The sequence below is a fragment of the Microcaecilia unicolor genome, chromosome 4, assembly GCF_901765095.1.
Source record: "Microcaecilia unicolor chromosome 4, aMicUni1.1, whole genome shotgun sequence".
Lineage (NCBI taxonomy): Eukaryota > Metazoa > Chordata > Amphibia > Gymnophiona > Siphonopidae > Microcaecilia > Microcaecilia unicolor.
In genome coordinates, this window is record NC_044034.1 from 144,313,110 (window position 1) to 144,335,921 (window position 22,812).

Below are 22,812 nucleotides of genomic sequence, written 5' to 3' on the forward strand. Positions count from 1 at the left end.
TGCCCATTTGACTTTCAGAACGTGCCCTTTTACTAAGCCATGCTAGAAAGTGGCCAGCGCTGAGATTAGCTTGTGCATTTGCCATGTGCTCCAGCCATAGGAGGCAACTTTTCAAAATTATTGGTGGTGCTAAGCCCAATGGAAATAACCCCTCCCTGGACACATACAGGCAATTTTCTCAATATTGGGGGTGCTCAAACACCCACAGCACCCACAGAGTCGGCTCCTATGGCTCCAGCCACTTTCTAGTGTGGCTGAAAAATGGTCATGCACTGATTTCCCTATTAGCGCCTGGTCATTACTGCTGGGAGCCCTTATGCTACCCATTCAGGAGGTGGTAAGGGCTCCTGCGGTAGTCGGGTAACGCACGATAACATGCTGACCTGACCCGATTAGTTCAGGGCACGCCTGCTCTCCCCCCCCCCCCCCCCCACGCACGCTAGAAAATAATTTCTATTTTCTACTGCAGGGATCGGCAGATGCTGATCACAGCAATACTACGGGATGCCTCGGCGCGCTCCTCAGTGCTGCTATTTCGCTGCGTACTACCCATTCGGTAATCCTACATCCCTTAGTAAAAGAGTCGCTAAGTATGTACTGAATAAAGTTTAAAATTTAAATGTGTATATCCAGTTATATGTTTTTATAGGATTATTCTTGAAGGTGTGGCATTGAGATGATCATGATTTGAGTTTATCAAAATCTCATGGGGGTACCTGGGGTTCTTAAAGTTAATTGGAGAGGGAGGGGCAGACGGCTCCTATACTGGCCCTGTAAGCTGCCATATGGTGGTTTGCATAAAATGTCGCTGGACAGCAGAAGAGCATAAAATTGCATGTCTAATATTTTTTTTAAAGAGGGCTTCTCCTTTATTTGCTCCCATTGCTGGTGTAATGGCCTTAGTGTCTCCTGTTGAAGACCTGCAGTAATTCTTTGTCAAGTGGATATCTCTGTTCGTATGTTTATATTCCATCAGATACAGGTACCCAGCCAGAACATTGACGAAGGAGAATAAAGAACAAGTTGGTGTTTTTTTTTTTTTCTTGAAAAAAAAAAAATAAAATGGAAATTTTGTACATTAACCTCCTTTTTTATTTTTTATTTTTTATTTTAATAGAGCTTTGCTTTTGCAGTGTGAGTACATCCTGTAGCCTGACCCTCCCCCCCTCCCCCCTTGCTGCTCTCAAACAGTGGCAGCATTCAGATTCATCTTGTATGTAATGTGAGGAGAACTTTATTCATCTTTTTAGTTGGTTTGAGCTTAATCCTTTTTTCCTGGCAGAGAAAATTAAATAATTTAAGGGCAGGGGCCCAGGTAGTACAAGCAGCAAATGGAGCGTTTATCCTGTGTGAGCGAACAGGTTCAGCTTGCTCGGGGAGGAGAGAAGCTTGGTAAGGCTTTTAAAGGTGCTTTGTTGAAACTTGATGTTTTCTCTGTGCTGTGAGACATTTTCAGAGAAACTGTGAAATGAAGAGACAGAGGAAAGAGAGCGCTGTTTTGAGCTAGGAGTCTGTGTGGACAAAGCTGTAACCGCTTCATTTTTCCCTTTCTGGAATCCAGTCCAAAGCTACTTTGTGGCTGTGGTCCAACCCTCATTTGTAGCAGCAAGTTGCTACATGTTTTCCTGCTGTTAATTCCTTGGCTAGCTACAGTCTGCAGCACTGTAGAGAGATTGGTGTCAAGGTGGAGGTGGTTCAGAGGATGCCCTGTGTGCCAAACTAATAAGAGCTCCAACTTATTTACTTAGTAACACAGTAGATCATGATAGGTAAGACCAGTTGGGCTATCTTGTCTGCCCAGTTAGTCTACAATGCTAATGATATATCTTGAGTATATGCCAGCTACCACCCATAGAAGCATAATGACAGCCTTATGCCTCACAGTAGGTTGTTTTTCCTTTCAGGCAGTTTACATTATCTTCCTCTGTAGTCAGAGTACGAGATCTTGCATGGTCACCTGATTTATCAAGAGAAAGGCACATCGAAGGTGACAAGGTGGATGATGTCGATGAAACTACTACTAGACTAAAAAAAAACAAAGTTCACAGCAAGAGTTTATTGATAAAGACTGGACTTGACACGAATCGTGTTTCGGCCGCTTCACTGTAGCACATAAGATGCTGTTCTAGCAGTGCGGCTCGTACTTATGTGCTACAGTGAAGTTTCTTCACCAGAGCGTACTTTGGCTTTACTAAATATTTCAGATTTTCTCTTCAGGGACCAACTGAACATCAATACACAGGGACTCCTGAGGCAGGCCAGAGCGGCTGAAACACGATTCGTGTCGACTCCAGTCTTTATCAATAAACTCTTGCTGTGAACTTTTTTTGCGTCCAGTAGTAGTTTCATCAACATCATCCACCTTGTCACCTTCGTTGTGCCTTTCTCTTGGCTTTACCATTGTGGAGGTTTGTTTTCTTCAGTGATTGTCCACCTGATCTATCAAACCATTCCCTTAAAACCACCATTTCTTCCTCAGTAGCATATTCGAGGTTTGTCAAACACTTAGATTGTGAGCCCTCCTGGGACAGAGAAATATCCAGAGTACCTGAATGTAACTCACCTTGAGCTACTACTGAAAAAGGTGTGAGCAAAATCTAAATAAATAAATAAATGTAGCTTGAATCAGTTAGATATAGAGAGCTGGTGGTGTGTGCTTGTGCTTTCCAGGTATCTTCTGACACTGCAAAGATTGTTTGCACCCCTGTATATAGAGAGACAAGAAACTCTCACATAGTATGTGGACCATTCAGAATGCAAAAAATCTGTTCCGTGAATATGTTTGATCAGCGTTGGTTTCGCCACTTTTTTTTTTTTTTTTTTTACTATGGCATTTGTTTTCAAAAGCTTCCTTCCAAAAGCATTTACTGAGCTGTTCTATTTGTGTGTTAACAGATTTCCAAGTTTAAATATGTAACTGTCCAGTGTTTCCTTGAATAATTTCTACTTATCTTACTGCAGAAGTTGAATGAAAGGAGCTTAGTTTAATGCTGATAAAACTGTTATCCTTTGACTGTATAAAGTGTAATTAAAGCCAAAGTTGAGGTAATTCCTTTTTTTTTTTAAATAAGATCGTTTGAGATCCCTGCAGATGCTCAGGACAGCAGGAATAAAGGTTCCAAATTTCTGATGGTACATAGGCCAGAAGGGCCTCATGTGTGCAATAGGACTTAATCTTTAAGGGCACTTTTACTAAAGCTTAGTGTGTGTTAAATGTTGCTTTCTCGATTTTATACCCATGGGCCATAAATGCTCATGTCTGTTAAGCATTTGCTAAGCTTTAGTAAAAGGACTCCTTTTTTTTTTTTTTCTTAAAGCAGCGGTGGAGACACTGCCGCTTTGCCAAAAGCAAAATTGGGACTACCGCCAGAGCCCAGCGGTAGTTTCTATCCCCAGCACAAAATGGCATGACAGATTTTTATTTTTTATACTGCCACGTTAGCGCAGGTACCCTTATCGTTGCCTAAATAGGTGATGGTAAGGGCTCCCCCTGGATATGGCTGCGTGGAAATTCTTTCTTTCTTCAGGACCATTTCTTTTTTTTGGGGGGGGGGGGGCAAAAACAACCTTATACTTGCTGTGGTAAAAGGGGCCATAAGTTAGCTAGTGAGCTGTATTTTGTTTTTGTTTTTTTCAGTAGGCCTGTGAGAGGCTGGTGTTGCCTATGTCTTCCTAAGAAAATCGAGAGCTGCTTGTATTCCTAATAAAATTGGAATGGTTATCTTGTGCATATTAGTAATATGCCTTTATGGACCTTTTATATCTTTTAGAAGAATAACGTTTTGTATTTCAGCATCTATTTTAACATTATTCCCCTTTGTCCTTGCTAGACTAGCTCACATGAATAGGGATTGTCCCTCCTTCCCTAGATAAGCTAGTGTACCAGGGAAGCCAACCTGTATTCTGCCTTCAGCGGAAGGAGTACACTGTGCTGATGTGGCAAATAACTTCTCTGGTGGAAGTAGTCTTCTCATATATTCACACTTCTAGAGACCCCCATCCCCTTCTGGAGCAACCTGAACAGAGGGCCCAGATTTGTGGTAGATTTGCTGGATAAGGCCCTCTGTTTAGAAGGGGAAAAAGCAAGGTATATGCTGCTGGGGCCTGGTCCTGTGGCATGGAGTGTGGTATCTGTGGTCCATCACATTCATTTGCTACTCGCAGAACCTTTTTTATTCCCTGTCTCCAAATTAGGTGCTAAAGGTCAGGACCTATGTAGGAGGGTAGGTTGCTCCCCAAATCAGCCTCATTTAAAGCATGAAATTTGCTTACTAGGTTGTTTGCTGGAAACCTCTGACTCTTGTGATCTTTTGTATCTAACTTGCAATCCAGCTTATTTTCGAAAGAGATCACCGGCCATCTTTTCCGACACAAATCGGGAGATGGCCGGTGGTCTTCTGAAGTTGGCCAAATCGATATAATCGAAAGCCGATTTTGGCCGGCTCCAACTGCTTTCCGTCACGGGGCCGGTGAACGTTCAAGGGGGCGTGTCGGCACGGTAGCGAAGGCAGGACGGGGGTGTGCATTGAGATGGCCGGCTTTGCCCGATAATCGAAAAAAGAAAGCCTGCCTTGACGAGAATTTGGTCCACTTTATTTGGTCCCTCTTTTTTCAGGCCCAAGTCCCAAAAAAGTGCCCCAACTGACCAGATGACCACCGTAGGGAATCGGGGATCACTTTCCCTGACTCCCCCAGTGGTCACTAACCCCCTCCCACCCTCAAAAATACAACTTTAAAAACTTTTTTTGCCATCCTCTATGCCAGCCTGAAATGTCATACTCTGGTCCATCACAGCAGTATACAGGTCCCTGGAGCAGTTGTGGTGGGTGCAGTGGACTTCAGGCAGGCGGACCCAGGCCCATCCCCCCCCACCTGTTACACTTGTGGTAGAAAATGGGAGCCCTTCAAAACCCACCCGAAACCCACTGTACCCACATGTAGGTGCCCCCTTCACCCCTTAGGGCTATGGTAGTGGTGTATAGTTGTGGGGAGTGGGTTTTGGGGGTCTCAGCACCCAAGGTAAAGGAGCTATGCACCTGGGAGCTATTTTTATTTTTTTAACTTTTTAGAAGTGCCTCCTAGGGTGCCCGGTTGGTGTCCTGGCATGTGAGGGGGACCAGTGCACTACGAATCCTGGTCCCTCTCATGACCAAATGCCTTGGATTTGTCCGGATTTGAGATCGCCAGCTTCAATTTCCATTATGGGCAAAAACCGATGCCGGCCATCTCAAACCCGGCCATCTCTGACATTTGGGCGGCCTCAACCGTATTATTGAAAAAAAAGATGGCGGCCATCTTTTTTGAAAATACGGTTGGCTCCGCCCCTTTGAGGCGCCATCCTCGAAGATGGCCGGCCATAGAGATGGCCGGCGCCATTCGATTATCCCCCTCTATGTGTCCATTTGTAAATACCACGTTTTTACAAAGTACAAATTCAACTTTGTAGTTGGATATGCAGAGATGCAAGGATGCTGTGACTAGTACTAAGATGTCTGAACGCAGAAATTAGAAACAAAATACATGCTTCCATCTATCCAATGCTTTAGTATTCTCTATTTAAATTGAAACCAAGAAAAATATGAAACATTTATTTATAAAGGGGCTAAGTAGTAAAGAGAAGAACTGAATACACATTTCTAGCAGTTTCCAATTTTTGCTTGTGTAGTCAGGGTCAGCACTTCTGTGACTGGGGATGTCCTCTGAAAGATCTATGAGTGGGTAGTGTCTTTGAGCAGGCAGTGTTGGGGGTAGGGGGGTGGGGGAAGAGGAGGCGGCACAGCTCAGAGAACCATAGCTCTGGTAGAGAAAAACAGTTAGTCAGTAGTCTGAGAGTAGGATTTCAATATATCTGCTGTTCTGTCGATGTACCAAGATAAATGGTTAAGCATGATAAAAGAAAAATTGAGCAGATGTAATTAGGTATCTGTGGTAGCACAATTATTGACTTAAGTTTGCTCTTTGCTATTGATTGTAAAGAGAGAAATTGGTCCTCATGCTTCTCATGTAAGGACTTGCTGCATGTCTGCATTTGCTTGTAAAGAAAACTGAAATCCAGTTAAATCTCTAAGCTCCAGGACTTCTTGTTCCGTAGATTTTACAGAGCATCTGACTGCGGTAGAGCTGAGGCATGTCCCTCCCTGCTACTCATGAGCTTCTAGTTTCTTCCAACTCTAGTCTGTCCAGCACCAATTCTTTTTTTTTTTTTTTTTCAGTAGTTACGGCTTTTAGCACTGGGTGGTCACGTTTATTAGATCCACTGGTTAGTGACCTGTCCTAGTGAAATGTATGGTGCCTCCCAGGAATGCTGTAGGGATGTCTGAAGGTGTTGGTGTGGTTGCTGGGAACCATACTTTTAAGAAATGTGTGTGGGGGTGGGGGGGGGGGGGGCGACAAGAGGGGCAAAGTTGAGAATTTTGCCACAGGAAGCACATTACAACTTCAATTCTACTCCTTGTTTGTTGGGTGGGGGGAGGGATTGGAAGGAATAGCTGAACTATAGAGCCAGCCAGAATTTCACATGGAAGCTGTTTGTAAGGTCAGTAGAACACTGATGACAGTAATACCTTCTCCCAGTGTGCATAAGGTGATGATATATAAGATCTAATAGTTAAAATAACACTTTACTGAATCATAAGTCATTCAAAACCATTTGCAAGTATATAAAAAAAGCTAGAAAAAGAATTAAGAACAGAAGACAGAAAATCATAACATCTCCAAAGTAGTTGAACATGAATGTTGGCCATTGGAGCTGGATAATTTGACATCTGGCTTGGGGGTGGGGGTGGAGGAGAGAGAAATACTCCCCTACTCCCGAGTGCTTGGCTATCTTCTGCACTTTGTATTAGTAAATCGAATCATGGACTGTGGTGAAAGGAGTCCATGAATTGGTCCTAGCATAGATATCTGTAAAGAAGGTTTTTGGGTTATTGGGTGAGTGGTTTTCTCTCTCAGTGGGTCTTTTGAACTTCTAACTGGCCTCATGCGCTCCTGTTCTGCCTGGCCTCCCTGGCCTTGTTTCCATTGAATATTGACCTACAGTATCTCTAAAAGAGGTAATAGCATCTTCTCTCTTTTTCCTTTTATCATCTGCCTTATTCTGTATTGTTCAGCTGTTAGGCAGTAGGACCTTCTGGGGAACCCATCTTGAAGACCAACCTTTATCAAGTCAAACACCATAGTTTATATTCAAAAGATTTATGCAGCAGAAACAGACTTTTAAGGGTTATAAATTAGGCCTCCTTCCATGTCCAGCTAAAATTTTGTATGCACAGAGCTATGTTGGACAAAAAAAGGGGTCAGGGTGTGTGGAGGGTGTGCTCAGACTTATCCAGTGAGAATAAAATTTCAGCTCTAATAACCTAAGGGCCTCATTTAATAATGTACATTTAACCAGCTAAGGCATGTTAATGTGATTTAATACATGTTTAAATTAGTGCAAGATCCATTATCCACTGCGACTTATTTACTATGGGGATAACCTGAAATTAATGTTAACTTAACTGGTTAACATGCAATAGTAAGGGCCCTGTTTTCAAAGGCGCGTTAGTGTTTTTAACGCACCTACAATTAGCACGCACATTAACTGTGTAGGCACCTATAGGGATATTGTAGGCATGTACGTGATTAATGCGCATTAAAGACGTTAACGTGCTTATAATGCGGCTTAGTAAACAGGGCCCTAAGTGAGGTCCTGCATCACTTTTTAGTAAATAATGCCTGTAGAAATGCCTAAAATCTTAGCTGCACAAATTGCATCAGCCTTACGTTCAGCCACTGGTTTGTCAGGTAAGTACAGTTGTATCCCCAGAGAAAGATGGCAGTTAACTTGCACATCCGGTGCTTCTTTTGAAAATCTACAGCATGAACTCCATATAATCAAGTCTGAGTCTAACAATGATCACTCAGCTGTGGGGTTTACTCTATGTAAGCACTCTCTGGAACTTTACCCTAATTGATTGCTGGAATGCTGTGCAGGGTGGGGGAGGGGGCTGGGGCTCCCTAGGTCATTTCCACCCTTCAGATAGAGGAGTGTGGTAGCCGTGTTAGTCCACTCTTAAGGTTATCAATAGAAATCAAACAAAATAAAACATGGAAAAGAAAATAAGATGATACCATCTTTATTTTCTTTTCCATGTTTTATTTTGTTTGATTTCTATTGACACCCTTCAGATTAATGCTGCAGTCCTTCCCCTTCAGATATCATGTAGGAACAGGAAGGGAGGGGCTGAGGAAGACCATGGGGTCCTTTCTGGATGGATGTAAAGTTTCTGTATCTTCTCAGGTGCATCCCCGGTCACCAGTGGACCCCAAACTACCACCTCTGCACCATTGTTTCAGTAATGAGGATAATTCCTTCTCTGTGCTGTGTGTAAAGAATACTTCTGAGATGGAGGCCAGCTGTGGTGCCTGGCCGGCCCCCCCTCTCCCCGAAACCTTCAAACCTGTTTTTTTTCTTTTTCTTTCAACATTTACTAACTTGCTAGGTGTACGGTAATATTCATTTCACTTCCCTTTCTCCTTTCTCTACCTAATCTTTGGATTCTGCCTATCCCTGCAAGCTGAGACACCTGGATGGCAAATTACACCCCCCCCCCCTTATCCAAGAGTTTTACTCTGCTGACTTCTCTGGCAGTCTCTTAGCAAACCCAGAAGAGAATGAGTGTTGTATGGATGAGAAAACCCCCCCCCCCCATAATATAGAGTTTGCTCCTTCTGTAGGTTTTATGTAATAGGATTTGGATTTTAAATTATTTTCTATTCCAGATCTGAGCTCAAAGTGAGTTTATTTCCCTTCCACAGAGGGCTTAGTAGAACCTGAAGCAAGTTCAGTAGGAGTATCAGGGGGAGAAGTGGGATTTGAGCCCCTGGGGGTTCTAACTCCTAGACAGCTACTCCACTTCTCCACCTCTGGAGCATTACAAGCCCCACATATATTTGTTAATGTGACAGACTGAGCTTTCATATCAGCTGCAAAGCCTGGTCCCCTTGGGATGTGCTCTTTAGTCCATTTTCATGCTCTGGTTTCCTTCCTCACCTCTGGCCTTAGTTGATATTTACTTATTTCCAAACACTTGATATACCACAAATTTAAGCTTATACAGACAACTAAGCAGTTTACAATAATTAAAAACAAATTCTTTCTGTAAATGCTGGTGGGGGAAGGGGGAGAAGCAAAGAGTCATGAATCGGGAGAAGGAGAAAATCTATGAAACAGATGGAAAAGCATTAGAGAAAAGGAAGGTTTTTTTTTTTTTTTTTAAAGAGCTTTGAATGATGGAAGGGGCATATCGGCTCTGAGCGATGGAGGGAGGCCATTCTAAGATCTGGGGCCTAAACAGCTAAAGAACGTCTCATGGGAAAGGGATAAATGCAAAGCTGTTAGTGAGGGGACACAGAGTAAATCGGAGGGTAGGAGGAGGAGAGTAAGGCATTAGAAGTCTGTGCAAGTATGCCAGAGAAGAGGGGTTCTGACACTTTAAAGGTCAACATAAGAAGTATGTTGAGGGCAGTTTGATCTGTAATAAATGGTTTGAGAATTCAGATCTGGTGGATCACTGCTAAGCATCTTTTTTTTTTTTTTTTTTTCAGGGATATCAGCATGAATAACATAACTCGGTTATCAGAGGAGGCTTTCAGGACCCTGCCGTATCTGGAAGAGCTGTAAGTACCTCAGACGCTCTTGCTGGTTTTGGATTTTGTTGAATGAGTGTTTATAATTCATTGATATTCTACCTTCCATAAACTATAAACATCAAAGTGGTTCCAGTCTAAAAATGACATTTATGAAATCTGTCCGTCCATCTTTTTATTTCAATAATTTTTTATTGATGATCATCAACAATGTTAAACAAAACCATATCATTCCTGTTATAACCATGTTTATACACTTAGATAGAAATCATTCAACTGTATCATCTAGATTTTACCTTTTCTCCCTCCCCCCCTTCCTTTAAAATGTTGTCATGATAACTAGTAGTAATAGTAAATTCAACTGTTTTTATGTTTCAACATTTTGTTATGGAACAACCGATACAGAAATAAAATTTTTCCACATATGAACCTACAAAACCAATTGTCTGTGTTCATTATCAGCATCCAACATTATTTCCCCTCCCCCTTTCCCACCCTCCCCCCCCTTCCCTCTTCTTTCCAGTGATACCAACCATTTGTGTATTCCTTCACCCCGCTCTCCTCAATCTCCCTCCTAGCTTGTATTCTGAGAGCCCTGAGAGTTCCCTCCCCCCCCTTCCTTCTCCCCCCTCCCCCCCACTGTCTTTGACTATAGAATATGTGTGATCAGAATTATCTTTAACCTTCAGGGTGTCGCATTATGCCTATTAAGTAGTAAGCTACGTCCTCTAGGACTTAATGCCTCCAGATAAGGCCACCATATCTGCTTGAATTTTGCATATCTCTTCGGGGAGCCCCTGGCCTCTCGTGCTTCCCATGATACTAAGAGGTGTACCTGATTTCTCCAGTGCCAGTAAGCCGGCGACTCCGGAGCCGTCCAATACTGTAATACGGTCTTCCGCGCCACCAAGCTAAGCTTACGGCATAAGGTACGTGCCCCCGCTGAGAGTGTCCTGAAGGCCCCTTTAGTGTCCAATACAAAATGATCCCAAGTTCCCGTTACTGATGAACCTAGCATCCGGGACATAAATCTTTCAACCTGTGTCCAGAATGCCCTTACCCCTGGACATGTCCAAAATGCATGAAATAATGTATGCGGGGTTTGGTTACATTTGATGCAACTCGCTCCTTGCGGGGAGCCTATATGTGACAACTGTTGTCCTGACATATATGCCCGCATGATTGTCCGATATCCACACTCACGTAGCCTTTCATCTGACGTAAGGGCTGCTATTCCTTTCAGCATGTTTCTCCCTTCCCAACCCACCAAGCTTCTCCCTGCCTCCTGTTCCCATCTACCTTTTATACCATCATAATTTTTTGCAGGAGGTCCCCGACGGGTCCATGCTTTATGAAGTGCCGACACTGACAGGCCGGTTGCTTCTGTTTCTTGAAAAAAATCCCTTACTTTTTGCCCCAAACCCTGTCTCAGCAGAGGTTGTTCCAAAGCAGATATGTAGTGTTTGATTTGGACATACGCGAACTTATTCCCCCAAGAAACTCCTACTCGTCTCTGCAATTCTTCATAACCAATTAGTTTTCCCTCTCTTCCCAAGAGATGTTCCAATTTCCTAATACCCTCTCTTTCCCATTTTATAAATACTGGATTATCTGTGCCCGGTTGGAAAGTTGGGTTCCCCCTTATTGCCAGTTGGTCAGACACTGTATAGCTCCCCCCCAACCTCCTCGCCAATCCTTTCCATACCTCCCTCATTGATGTAAGTATCACACAGCCTCTAAATTGTCGCGGAAGTTGTTTCTGGGTCATATGCAACAAAGAGAGGAAATCATATGGGGCAAAATATTCCCTTTCCATATCAGTCGGAGTATATATGTTGGTCTTACAAACCCAGTCCCCCAGATGACGTAGCAAACAAGCTTGATTATACACATATAAGTCTGGGATTCCCAGGCCCCCCTGATTCCAATTCCCTAGCAAATAGGAAAACCTTATCTTTGGCTTCTTTGCTGCCCAACAGAACTTGCCAAAAATTCCATAGAGCCGCTTCAAATCTTTCCGGGTCAGACGAAGCGGTAGTGTCCGCAGCACATAAAGCCACTTGGGAAATATCATCATCTGCACTAAATTTATCCGGCCTCTCAATGATAATGGAAGATTTCCCCAATTTTCCAGATATTTCTTGGTTTCTCTCATCAAATCTTTAATATTAAGTTCATATAACTTCTCCAGTTCCATTGTCAATCTAATGCCCAGATATCTAAATGAGCCGTCTGCCCAAACTAGTGGAAATGTTCCCCCCCATATCTGTCGCACCTCCTCTGAGGAGGGCAATGCCTCTGATTTAGCTAAATTTATACGTAAGCCCGCAAATTCGCCATATTCCCGTATGATTTCCATTAAGGCTAGAAATGATTCCCTCGGATCAGTCAACAGCACCAGCAAATCATCCGCGAATGCTGCAATTTTAAAATCTCTATCTCCCACCCGTACTCCTTTCACTGAAACATTATCTGCCACGTCCCTAATAAAAGGATCTAAAGTTAAGACGAATAGCAAGGGCGATAGTGGGCATCCCTGTCTTGTTCCTTGAAGTATAGGAAAACATTTTGATTCCAGACCATTTACCAGAACTGTGGCCTGAGGCGCATGATATAGTGCTCTAACTGCCGACATAAAGCGCCCCCCAAACCCATATGCCCTTAGCGTAGTAAACATAAAGTCCCATTGTACCTTGTCAAATGCCTTTTCAGCATCGAAACTGACAAGCATTGACGGGATCCCACTCCTCTTCCGAGCTTCTATCGCCATCAATATCCTCCTCAGGTTTTTTGCTACAGTCCTCCCCTCCACAAATCCCACCTGCGCCTCATGTAACAGTCCCGGCAACATTCCTGCCACCCGATTAGCCATTATCTTGGCCAATATTTTTGCTTCCACATTTAACAAAGAAATGGGGCGGTAGGACTCTGGTTTAGAGGGGTCCCTACCCGGCTTTGGCAAGACTACAATTTGCGCCGAGGATAATGCATGTGGCAGCTTCTCCATTTCCACCACTATATCAAGATATCTAGTCAACGTCGGTATGATTTCCTCTCCCAGTGTCTTATAAAATTCCATTCTAAGCCCATCCGGTCCCGGAGTTTTACCAAGTGAACCCCTTGTTATCACCAATGCCACCTCTTCTTCCTGTATTGGTCTATTCAGCTTTTCTATGTCAATCTGCCTCAAAGTTGGCAGGTTAAGATTTTCTAAATAGAGATGTCCCGGCAGCCCCTGGTCTTGCGGCTTATCATATAGTCTGCTGTAGAATTTTTGGAAGACCTCACATATATCCGCATCTCTCCGTACTACCTTCCCCTGACTATCCTTCAACTGAAGCACCCTTCCTCCTCCCCCTTTAGGTTTTGCCAAACGAGCCAACAAGCGACCCATCTTGTTACCGTGTAGATATAATTGGTATTTATAGTAGGCTTGGGATTTAGCTGCTCTCTGATGTAAAAGTTCATTTAATGCCACCTGCAATTCCATTAGGCGCGTTCTATGAGCTGTACTATGTGTCTGACCAAACTGTTTACGGGCTTTGCAAATTTGCGCACTCAGTCTCAAAATTTCTCTATTACGAGCCACCCTTACAAAATGTGAATAACTTATGACTTCTCCTCCCGTCCATCTTTTTAAAACAAATGGCTCAGCAGCACCAGGTTTCCCAGAAAAAATAAGTGGAAAGCCACTCGTCACACTCATGTTGGCATACAAGATATTCCCACGAGGAGCAGTAGTGAGCAATGAAACTGTTTTATAATTCAACTAGAATCACTGTTAGTCACTTGCAAGCTTGACTCGATTTTCAGAACCACCACAGTGAATATTCAAGAGATCTTCTAGACTACTCTGTCCACGACCAGGTTAAATCGTAGATTTTGGCTCATTGGAAAAACAGGTTTGTGGCCCTCAAAGGCCTAGAGCCAAGCAACCGTCCTCTACTCAGTTTGGCTCTAGCCTTTGAGGGCCACAAACTTGTTTTTTCCAATGAGCCAAAATCTACGATTTAACCTGGTCATGGACCAAGTGTCTAGAAGATCTGTTGAATATTCATTGTGGTGGTTCTGAAAGTCGTAGGGGTGCTGATGGCTCACAAGGGTTAGACTTGGGATCACAGGATGAAGAGAAACTTCAGAAAACCTGAATTTCTAATTCAAGGGGAAACACCCAGTTCAAGCATTCCCATACCAGTAGCTCCAGCTGTGCCTGTTGCACAACTTGAGTCTAGCTGATGCCAACAGAGTTATGTTCCTCATGGTGAAAACAAAATCTCTGAGCTCGACAAATGGGTAGAAGGAATAGTGGTAAATACATATCACAGGCAAAAAATATACATTTTGTGTGCTAGCCAATGATTTTTGGATGCTCCCTGTGGGGCAATTTTCATGATGGACTATTGGGCAAGTAGTGAAAATCCGAAATGGGGAAACCGAGACTTCAAACTGCTAATCATGCACAAGTCCAAAGAATGATTTTTAGAAAGCCATGAAATACATATTTAAAGAACCCTCACTTATATATTTTTTTCAACTAGGTATGTGATTAGAAGTTTGTAGTCCATATCCCGGTCTGGGATTTTCACCTCTTTCACACGAAGCATTGAAGGAGGTTGGCACTTGTAGGAAAGTGGTTTTGCCATAGGTGTCCATTGTCGCTGTTCTTTCTATCCCCTGTAGAATTAGTACCAGGACAGAAACATTTAATGTTAACCAGGAAGCAAATAACTAATACTGGGTTAAGACAAGTAGAACAGCTAAAAGCTATGCAGATGAATAGAAGGGTGGAGTGTTCTGCGGGCAACTGGTCATGAGTCTTTCCAATATTGCTCATGGGCTTCTCCATAGAGTGTGGTTAGTGCTGCAGTGTGCCGGATACATGAACTGTGATGTGATACTACCACTTGTTAGAAATGACTTCTGGATAATACGTTTGAACATAGCCATGCTAATGGACTTAATTAAAGTTGACATTGATCTTTGTTGGTTTGATTTATTACATTGAGAGAATGCTTATTTTGCCGTTATGCAGCTCAAATTGAAGGTGTTCCTGTGCCAAGCCTCATTGGAGCCCTGATGAGTTATTGCATTGACTTTTTTATATTTATGAAGCAATAATTCAGTGAGAAGGGAGACTTTTTATCAGGTGGTGGGACTCTAGTGCCCAGTGCTGCTGATGACTCCTGCAGCAGGCCCAGAAAGGGTCTGAGCCCTTTCTTCAGATCTCCCGCAGCCTCTTCACAGGGAAAGCTGTGACTTTCACTGCTGTCATACTGTGGTGACAAAACCAGTCATTCAATTTGAGCTGTCATATCATCTTTTCTGATTCTCATGTGTTTTCCTGGGCTCTTCCTTGTAATCTGGCTTCACATAAAGTGGTAATTAAAATGTCTTATGTGCCTTGAACTTGCAAACGTTTACTGGGTAGGCTCCATTCCAGAAATGGTAATCAAGCACTAAAGCATGACCTGAGTGTATAGGAATTGTGCAATAGCCATAAGGCAGGTGCGTTGAAGACAAACGGCTGAGCTGGGATCTGTGGCCACCTCTGCCATGTGCCAAGCTCAAGTCACGCTTGAAAAATTTGTTTGTAAAAATATACTTTTTTTTTTTCTTGTGGTTAATGTGTGCTTAGAACCCCAGTCTGGGTGGATATCCCAAAGAATTTACATACTAACCTTCCATTTATATTGAGAGGGAGGGTTGGCTTCCTTGCCAAGCTCCCCCCCCCTTCCCCTCTTTTCCCAAACTATCTGGAATGGAATTCAGTAAGTCACTCTCTGTCTACCTTTTCCTCCCCAGTTGATGTCACTTAAGAAGATCCGGTTGGTTAAGGGGCACAGTACCTAGAAAAAGGAGGCCAGGGTGTACAGTGCCAGGGGAGGGATTATAAGATTCCCTGGTGCAATGGAGGATTTTATATTTTCAGATCAAGTCAGTTGTTCTAGTCACATTTTTGATAGTGGTTCTAAATACATTTTAGGCGTGGTCGTGTGTGTTAATTCCTCTGAGCAGTGCATCTCATTCCACTTTTTTTTGTCACCACAGCATGACAGCAGTGAAAGTCCCAAACTTTGTTACTCTGTTCTCTTCTGCCCTCTGCGTATTCAGACATTTTTCCAAATTACTTCCAGATGTCTGTTGTACCAAGACAGTACATTGCACACATTTATTCTTGTAAGAGGTGATTGTATGTTATAGGAATCTCATAGTTTGTTGTCATTAAATGAACTTGTGTTTTTATATCTGGGGATAGCAAAGAATACTTTGGAAGCCCTTCAGATTATGCAGAATTCAGCAGCACAAATTATAAGTGAATATGCTGAACACATTACTCATCTGGAGTGGCTTCACTAGGACTAGGGGGCATGCGATGAAACTACAGTGTAGTAAATTTAAAACAAATCAGAGAAAAGTTTTCTTCACCCAATGCATAATTAAACTCTGGAATTCGTTGCCGGAGAACGTGGTGAAGGCGGTTAGCTTGGCAGAGTTTACAAAGGGGTTAGACGGTTTCCTAAAGGACAAGTCCATAAACCGCTACTAAATGGACGTGGGAAAAATCCACAATTCCAGGAATAACATGTATAGAATATTTGTATGTATGGGAAGCTTGCCAGGTGCCCTTGGCCTGGATTGGCCGCTGTCATGGACGGGATGCTGGGCTCGATGGACCCTTGGTCTTTTCCCAGTGTGACATTACTTATGTACTTATGTACTAGGATGCAGATTTGTAAACTAGGCTGTCTTAATTTTTTGCCTTGTATTGAAAGGACAACCTGAGTATTTATATTCTATGCTGAGAGTGACCAGTGCTGTTGATTTGTGTTCTAACCATACTCAAACATTGTAAAATAAGTCCAGCTTGGTAGGGTCAGTTCTACGTTTAATGCAGCTCATCCTATCTTTTGGAATACTTTTTCCAGTCTTCATATGTTCTTATTCAGATTATTTTAAATGTAGGAAAATGTTATGACATTTCTTTTCCATGAAGTTTATTGCAAGAATGAGTAGTTAAAGTGTAGTTGTATTTTTATGCTGAATGAGGTTGTGGGGGGTGTATATTTGAATTTTATGTATGCTTGATTGTGAGCCATATAAACCTGTGAATATGACAGCATATAAATATGAAAGAAATGAAGTGGAACAACCTTCCTGAGCCCTTACGCCAAGCCCCCTCCCTGCCCGTCTTCAAGTCTTTGCTTAAAGCCCACCTCTTCAATGCTGCGTTCGGCACCTAACCCTTACCGTTCAGTGAATCCAGACTGCCCCAATTTGACTACCCCTATCGGACCGACGGTTCACTTGTCTATTAGATTGTAAGCTCTTAGAGCAGGGACTGTCTCTCTTTGTTAAATTGTACAGCGCTGCGTAACCCTAGTAGCGCTCTAGAAATGTTAAGTAGTAGTAGTATTGAATTGTACTGTTTGCATTTCAGAAACTTGCATTTTTATGGAATTTTGTGGGTATATAAAACAGCACCTGTTACTTTTAAAGTTCTTTTCCATGGTACATCTATCTGAGGAGCACAGAGATCCTTCTGGAACATTCCCGGCTCTTTGAGCCACCACACCAAAAGGGAAGCAAACAAATCTCAAAATACAATCAAATCTAAGAAAATATTTGTTAAACACCACTATGAGAGATTGAGTCTATAAAGCAGAAAAACAATTAAATTTAAACAAGATGTCAAATCTCCATGGGCACCATTTAAACAATTGAAATCGCCCACTACAAGGAGTTGGTTACTATCATCGGTCTTAATAAGTACTTGGAAAAAAGAGCAAGAGGAAAAAACAACCAAAAAAAAATGTTCTAAATATTATATTCAAAGTCAGGATTCACTAGCCACAATGAGGCATATTTTCAAAGCACTTTGGGAGGCTAAGTTCCATAGGTTTCTATGGAACTTTGGAAGGCTAAGTGCTTTGAAAATATGCCTCAATATCTCACAGTGCAAAATCAAAAATATGTTCCCTACAACAAAAAAAAATATGCACAAAAAAGCCCAAAACTAGCTTCACTTATCTTCGGTCAGTGAACATCTCAGTCCAGCTGTACAACCTTCAAATCTGCACAGTAATTCAAAACCCCTTTGCAGAGCTGCATCAGGAGGCAGGAACTTCACTTTCACGTCAAAAGCTCAAGGGTGGAACGCCACACGCACGCATTCAGTTTTCCTAGGTGCTGTGCAGTTTTGGATCTCTACAAATAATTGCAAAATGCACAGTGCCTTTTCATGTACATGGCTTGCCCTTTCTTATTTTTGATGTGTAGTGGTTAGGATTCTGATGGCACGATTTGAATTATGTCCCTCCGTGATTTTACTTGCTTGTACTGAGGAAGATATACGAAATGCGGTTTTGCATTGGGGAGCAGAGGAGCAATTGAATTTTATACCTAAACAGGTGGCCTAATGGTTGTTGTGCCAGTATTGCACTACTTGCCTACTCTGGTGGATTTGAAGAAACTGAGCCCATTGGAGAGGACACATTGCAGATTAACAGCTTTGAAATTTGACTGTATCGGCATTTATTACTACTACTACTACTTATTTCTAATGTGCTACTAGACGTACGCAGCGCTGAACACTTGAGCATGAAGAGACAGTCCCTGCTCGACAGAGCTTACAATCTAAGTAGGACAGACAAACAGGACAAACAAGAAATAAGGGAATATTAAAGTGAGGATGATAAAATAAGGGTTCTGATCAAGTGAATAAGGGTTAGGAGTTAAAAGCTGCATCAGAAAGGTGGGCTTTTAGCTTAGATTTGAAGACGGCCAGAGATGGAGCTTGATGTACTGGCTCAGGAAGTCTATTTAATTCGTGGGAGTGATAATTCATTGGTTGACTGCTTTCATTTTGTTTGGGACCTTTTATTTGGGAGCTTTCTGCTGTTCATTTGTGCTCCTGGGACACAGTAGTCGGAGTGGATTTGAGAAAAAACATATTTTTTCTTTAAGGGTTATTATTTTGGATAATAGTGCTATGTGTCTGTACTATCATGTTTCGTAAAATTAGGCTAAGCTGTTAGCAGTATGATTGAGTGGTCTGAATGTGGTAGGAGTGATATTATGTTCATTAATAAACATTTTTGATATAGTTTTAAATAAATGTCTGGAGTATCTGTATTTAAATATCTTTGATGTGAAACAATGCCAGAGGTTTGTCTGAACGTTTGCTTAAAGTTCCCAGGTTGAAAACATCTATGTCGTACATGGCTATCTCCAAAATCACCCCTGTGAATTTCTTTTTGATGTAATATTTGCTCTTCTGATTTATGGTCTTACTTGGTCAAGGGCTTCTGATGCTACACACATGGATAAATATTCTCTCAATTGAGAGAGCCAGCCCACCACACTTTGATGCCTAGTCCTTCTCAGCTCTGAATAAGGTGAAATCAGACCCTGTGAAGCAGCTGCATGAAAAGTAGGAAATGTACCCAACATTTCTGTGGCTGTCCGACCATTTAGTCTTTACCCATGGTTACTAAAGACTCATAACCCTTTATAATCTGTGCTTCATTTCATAGCTGTCAGGTGCTATTTGGTTTTGGAACAGGGAGATCAGGTTATGTAATGAATAGTTTGTAGTTGGTTATCCAGTTTTCGCTTGCAGAAAGGCTTAAAGGCTTTCGCTTCAAGGTGTATCAAGTTATGCATTTAAGGCTTAAAGATGTTTTCTGACATCAGGAAATATTGCAAGAGAGCTCCGATAACTCCTTTTTGGGCAGCATGAGCCATAATGAGCTGCAGAAGCATGTTCAGGTGTCTGAAAAGGCTATTGCGTATTTATGGAATAAGGCGGTGCCTGTTTTTGTTTTTTTTAATCTGGAAAACAGTGACCCATGATGCCACGTCTGGGTAGCCATGCTGCTTTGGTTTTGGCATAGATAATCTAGGGAGCAGGTTATTTTGCATAGCTTGGCAACCTGGAAACTAAACCTGCCTGTTACATTGGATTTGGACACCCAATTTAATTTCTGGTACTTTCACATCTTTTGGGGGGAGAGGTGCGTCTCTTTATTTGAATTTACCCACTAGTTTTAACACTCTATAAATTCACTCATGTGCACACTCTTCCGAACTCTAGTTTATTTCTCTCTTTAAGTAGAGGAGTGTGGTAGCCGTGTTAGTCCACTCTTAAGGTTATCAATAGAAATCAAACAAAATAAAACATGGAAAAGAAAATAAGATGATACCTTTTTTATTGGACATAACTTAATGCATTTCTTGATTAGCTTTCGAAGGTTGCCCTTCTTTGTCAGATCGGAAATAAGCAAATGTGCTAGCTGACAGTGTATATAAGTGAAAACATTCAAGCATTACTATGACAGTCTGACAGGGTGGGAGGATGGGGTGGGTCGGAGGTATGCATGGGGACATTAAGTAGTAGCCAAAGGATTTTTGATCCTCAGTCCTTTGGGAATGATGTCATTCTTCTTGCAGATTGTCAGAAAGTAAAGATGACTGTTCACTTTTGCTTCTTTTTCCAAAAGTTTGTTCATTTGCTTTTTCATGCGGCTGTATGCGGTATCTTCCATCTTAAGTAGAGGAGTGTGGTAACCGTGTTAGTCCATGCATGTCCATGTTAGTCCATGCATGTCCCCATGCATACCTCCGACCCACCCCATCCTTCCACCCTGTCAGACTGTCATAGTAATGCTTGAATGTTTTCACTTATATACACTGTCAGCTAGCACATTTGCTTATTTCCGATCTGACGAAGACGGGCAACCTTCAAAAGCTAATCAAGAAATGTATTAAGTTATGTCCAATAAAAAAGGTATCATCTTATTTTCCTTTCTCTCTTTAATAATAGGTCTGTCAATTTGACTTTAGATCTGGAAATAAAACAGGAGAAATCTTTTTTTTTTTTTTTAGGGGCAAAGTCTCCAAATGGTTAGTTTTGCACATACTTTGACTGTAGTGAACCGCATTTCTAAGCCAAGGTATGTGGCATATGATCTCAGTCTCTCAATCTATTGCCATTGCATACTGTAGTACTCGAATCATGCCAGAAAGAGCTTCCTTATGGAATTCATAAACATTGCCATACTGGGACAGACTGAAGGTCCATCAAGCCCAGCATCCTGTTTCCAACAGAGGCCAATCCAGGTTACAAGTGCCTGGCAAGATCCCAAAACAATACAATACATTTTATGCTGCTTATCCTAGAAATAAGCAGTGGATTTTCCCTAAGTCCATTATAATAATGGCTTATGGACTTTTAGGAAGCTATCCAAATCTTTTTTAAACCCTGCTAAGCTAACTGCTTTTACCACATTCTCTGGCAACAAATTCCAGAGTTTAATTACATGTTGAGTGAAGAAATATTTTTTCTGATTCGTTTTAAATTTACTACTTTTGTAGCTTCATTGCGTGCCCCCTAGTCCTAGTATTTTTGGAAAGAGTAAATGAGTGATTCACATCTACCTGTGCCACTCAACTCATCATTTTATAAACCTCTCATAACTCACCTCAGCCGTCTTTTCTCCAAGCTGAAGAGCCCTAGCCGCTTTAGCCTTTCCTCATAGGGAAGTCATCTCATCCCCTTTATCATTTTGTCACCCTTCTCTGTACCTTTTCTAATTCCACTGTATCTTTTTTGAGATGCAGTGACCAGATGTCATGTCATGTGTATAGGCAACCTATCCAGCTGTGCTTGAAACTTCTTTTTAATCAAGTCTGTGGCTCCCCAAAGTAATGGGAAATATTACTAGCTAAGGGGGACCTTTTACAAAGGCGCGCTGAAAAATGGCTTGTGGTAGTGTCATTTTTCAGCGCACCTGTAAAAAAGGCCTTTTTTTTTCCTGCCGAAAATGGACGTGTGGCAAAATCAAAATTGCTGCGTGTCCATTTTTGGTCTGAGACCTTACCACCAGCCATTGATCTAGCGGTAAAGACTCGCGCGGTAACTCCATTTTGGCACATGTTGGGCGCACGTATACGCTTATGCAGCTTAGTAAAAGGACCCCTTAGTTCACTTCTGATGCCTAACTTTGGGTATCGGTACTTATGCCTTCCAAAAGCTGGTGTAAATTCTTACACCCAACCCCTGGCAGCTAGGTGCACAAGTGCTGGTATTCTACAAGATCACGTATCATTTCTGGGAATGTCCCTGACCCACCCACCCACCCCCCTCATGTGGCCAATGCCCCCTTTGAGTTTCATGCTATGAAATTTAGGTGTAAATGTTATAGATTAGGGCATAATAAATCAACTTTAAATGGACACGCTTAAAGATCCATCTCAAAGACTGGGGCAATTTATATATCCAACAATCAAACCACTTGGCCCAGCATCTTATGATTTATAACAAAGGCTAAGTTTAGTGAAAAAAATTGTTTTATATATAAAGTGGAAAATAAAGAATTTGTTATAAATCATAAGACGCTGGGCAAAGTGATTTAATTGATTAGGGCATAAGGCAGATATGCGCAAAACTCCTAATTACTGCCATTTAAATGCTAGTTAACACTAATAATGGATAGTGACTAATTTTTTTACATGCAGATCTGGGATCCACTCCCAAATTTGGTCAACCTATACAAAATTCGGGGAATAGTGATTGAAAATTGACCACCATTGAATATTGGCCTTTTTGAAAGAAATATTACTTCTTGGTCGGCCAGATTATTGGAGGGATTCACTGGACTGGGGTCTGTAGCAGGCTTCCCATCCCCATGGCCTCTGTTTTTATGTTGTTACTTTGTTATGGTTGATTATTCACGATAGCAATTGATTTGATTTATTGTTGTGGTTCTTTGTTTATTATGGTTGACTCTCTGTATTGTGCTGTCTTTTTGCTTACATGTGATGGTGCAGCCTCTGTATTATTCTGTGTTTCTGATTATTTAATTCTGTGCACAGCTTTGCTGTGTAACTCAAGAGGTGTGGGTGGCAAGAAAATGCTGGAATATACTAAACTCGTTAGATTATTTGAAGGACTGTAAAAGCCCGATTATTGCAGACTTCTTTTAACTGAAGTTGAGTTGCAGGTTGGGTTTATCCTTGGATCATTAAAATTAGCTTGGATCATTAAAATTAGCATTGATAGGCTAAACATATCTATTATATATGTAGACTGATGGTTTTTGCTAACAATTTATGACTAGTGGAATTTTTTTCATCCTATGGCTTGCTTTTTATGGTTGAAAGTTTTGTGTTTAATTTGGTGTT

The 22,812-nt window shown here is 41.9% G+C and overlaps 1 protein-coding gene across 1 annotated transcript in view; it reads left to right on the plus strand.

The window, feature by feature from the left end:
- Positions 1-22,812, plus strand: part of LGR4 (leucine rich repeat containing G protein-coupled receptor 4) — a 151,682-nt gene that overhangs the window by 46,082 nt on the left and 82,788 nt on the right. The window contains exon 2 of the mRNA XM_030200692.1: positions 9,589-9,660. Within this exon, the coding sequence (XP_030056552.1) occupies positions 9,589-9,660 (72 nt within the window). The remainder of the gene's footprint in view (positions 1-9,588; positions 9,661-22,812) is intronic.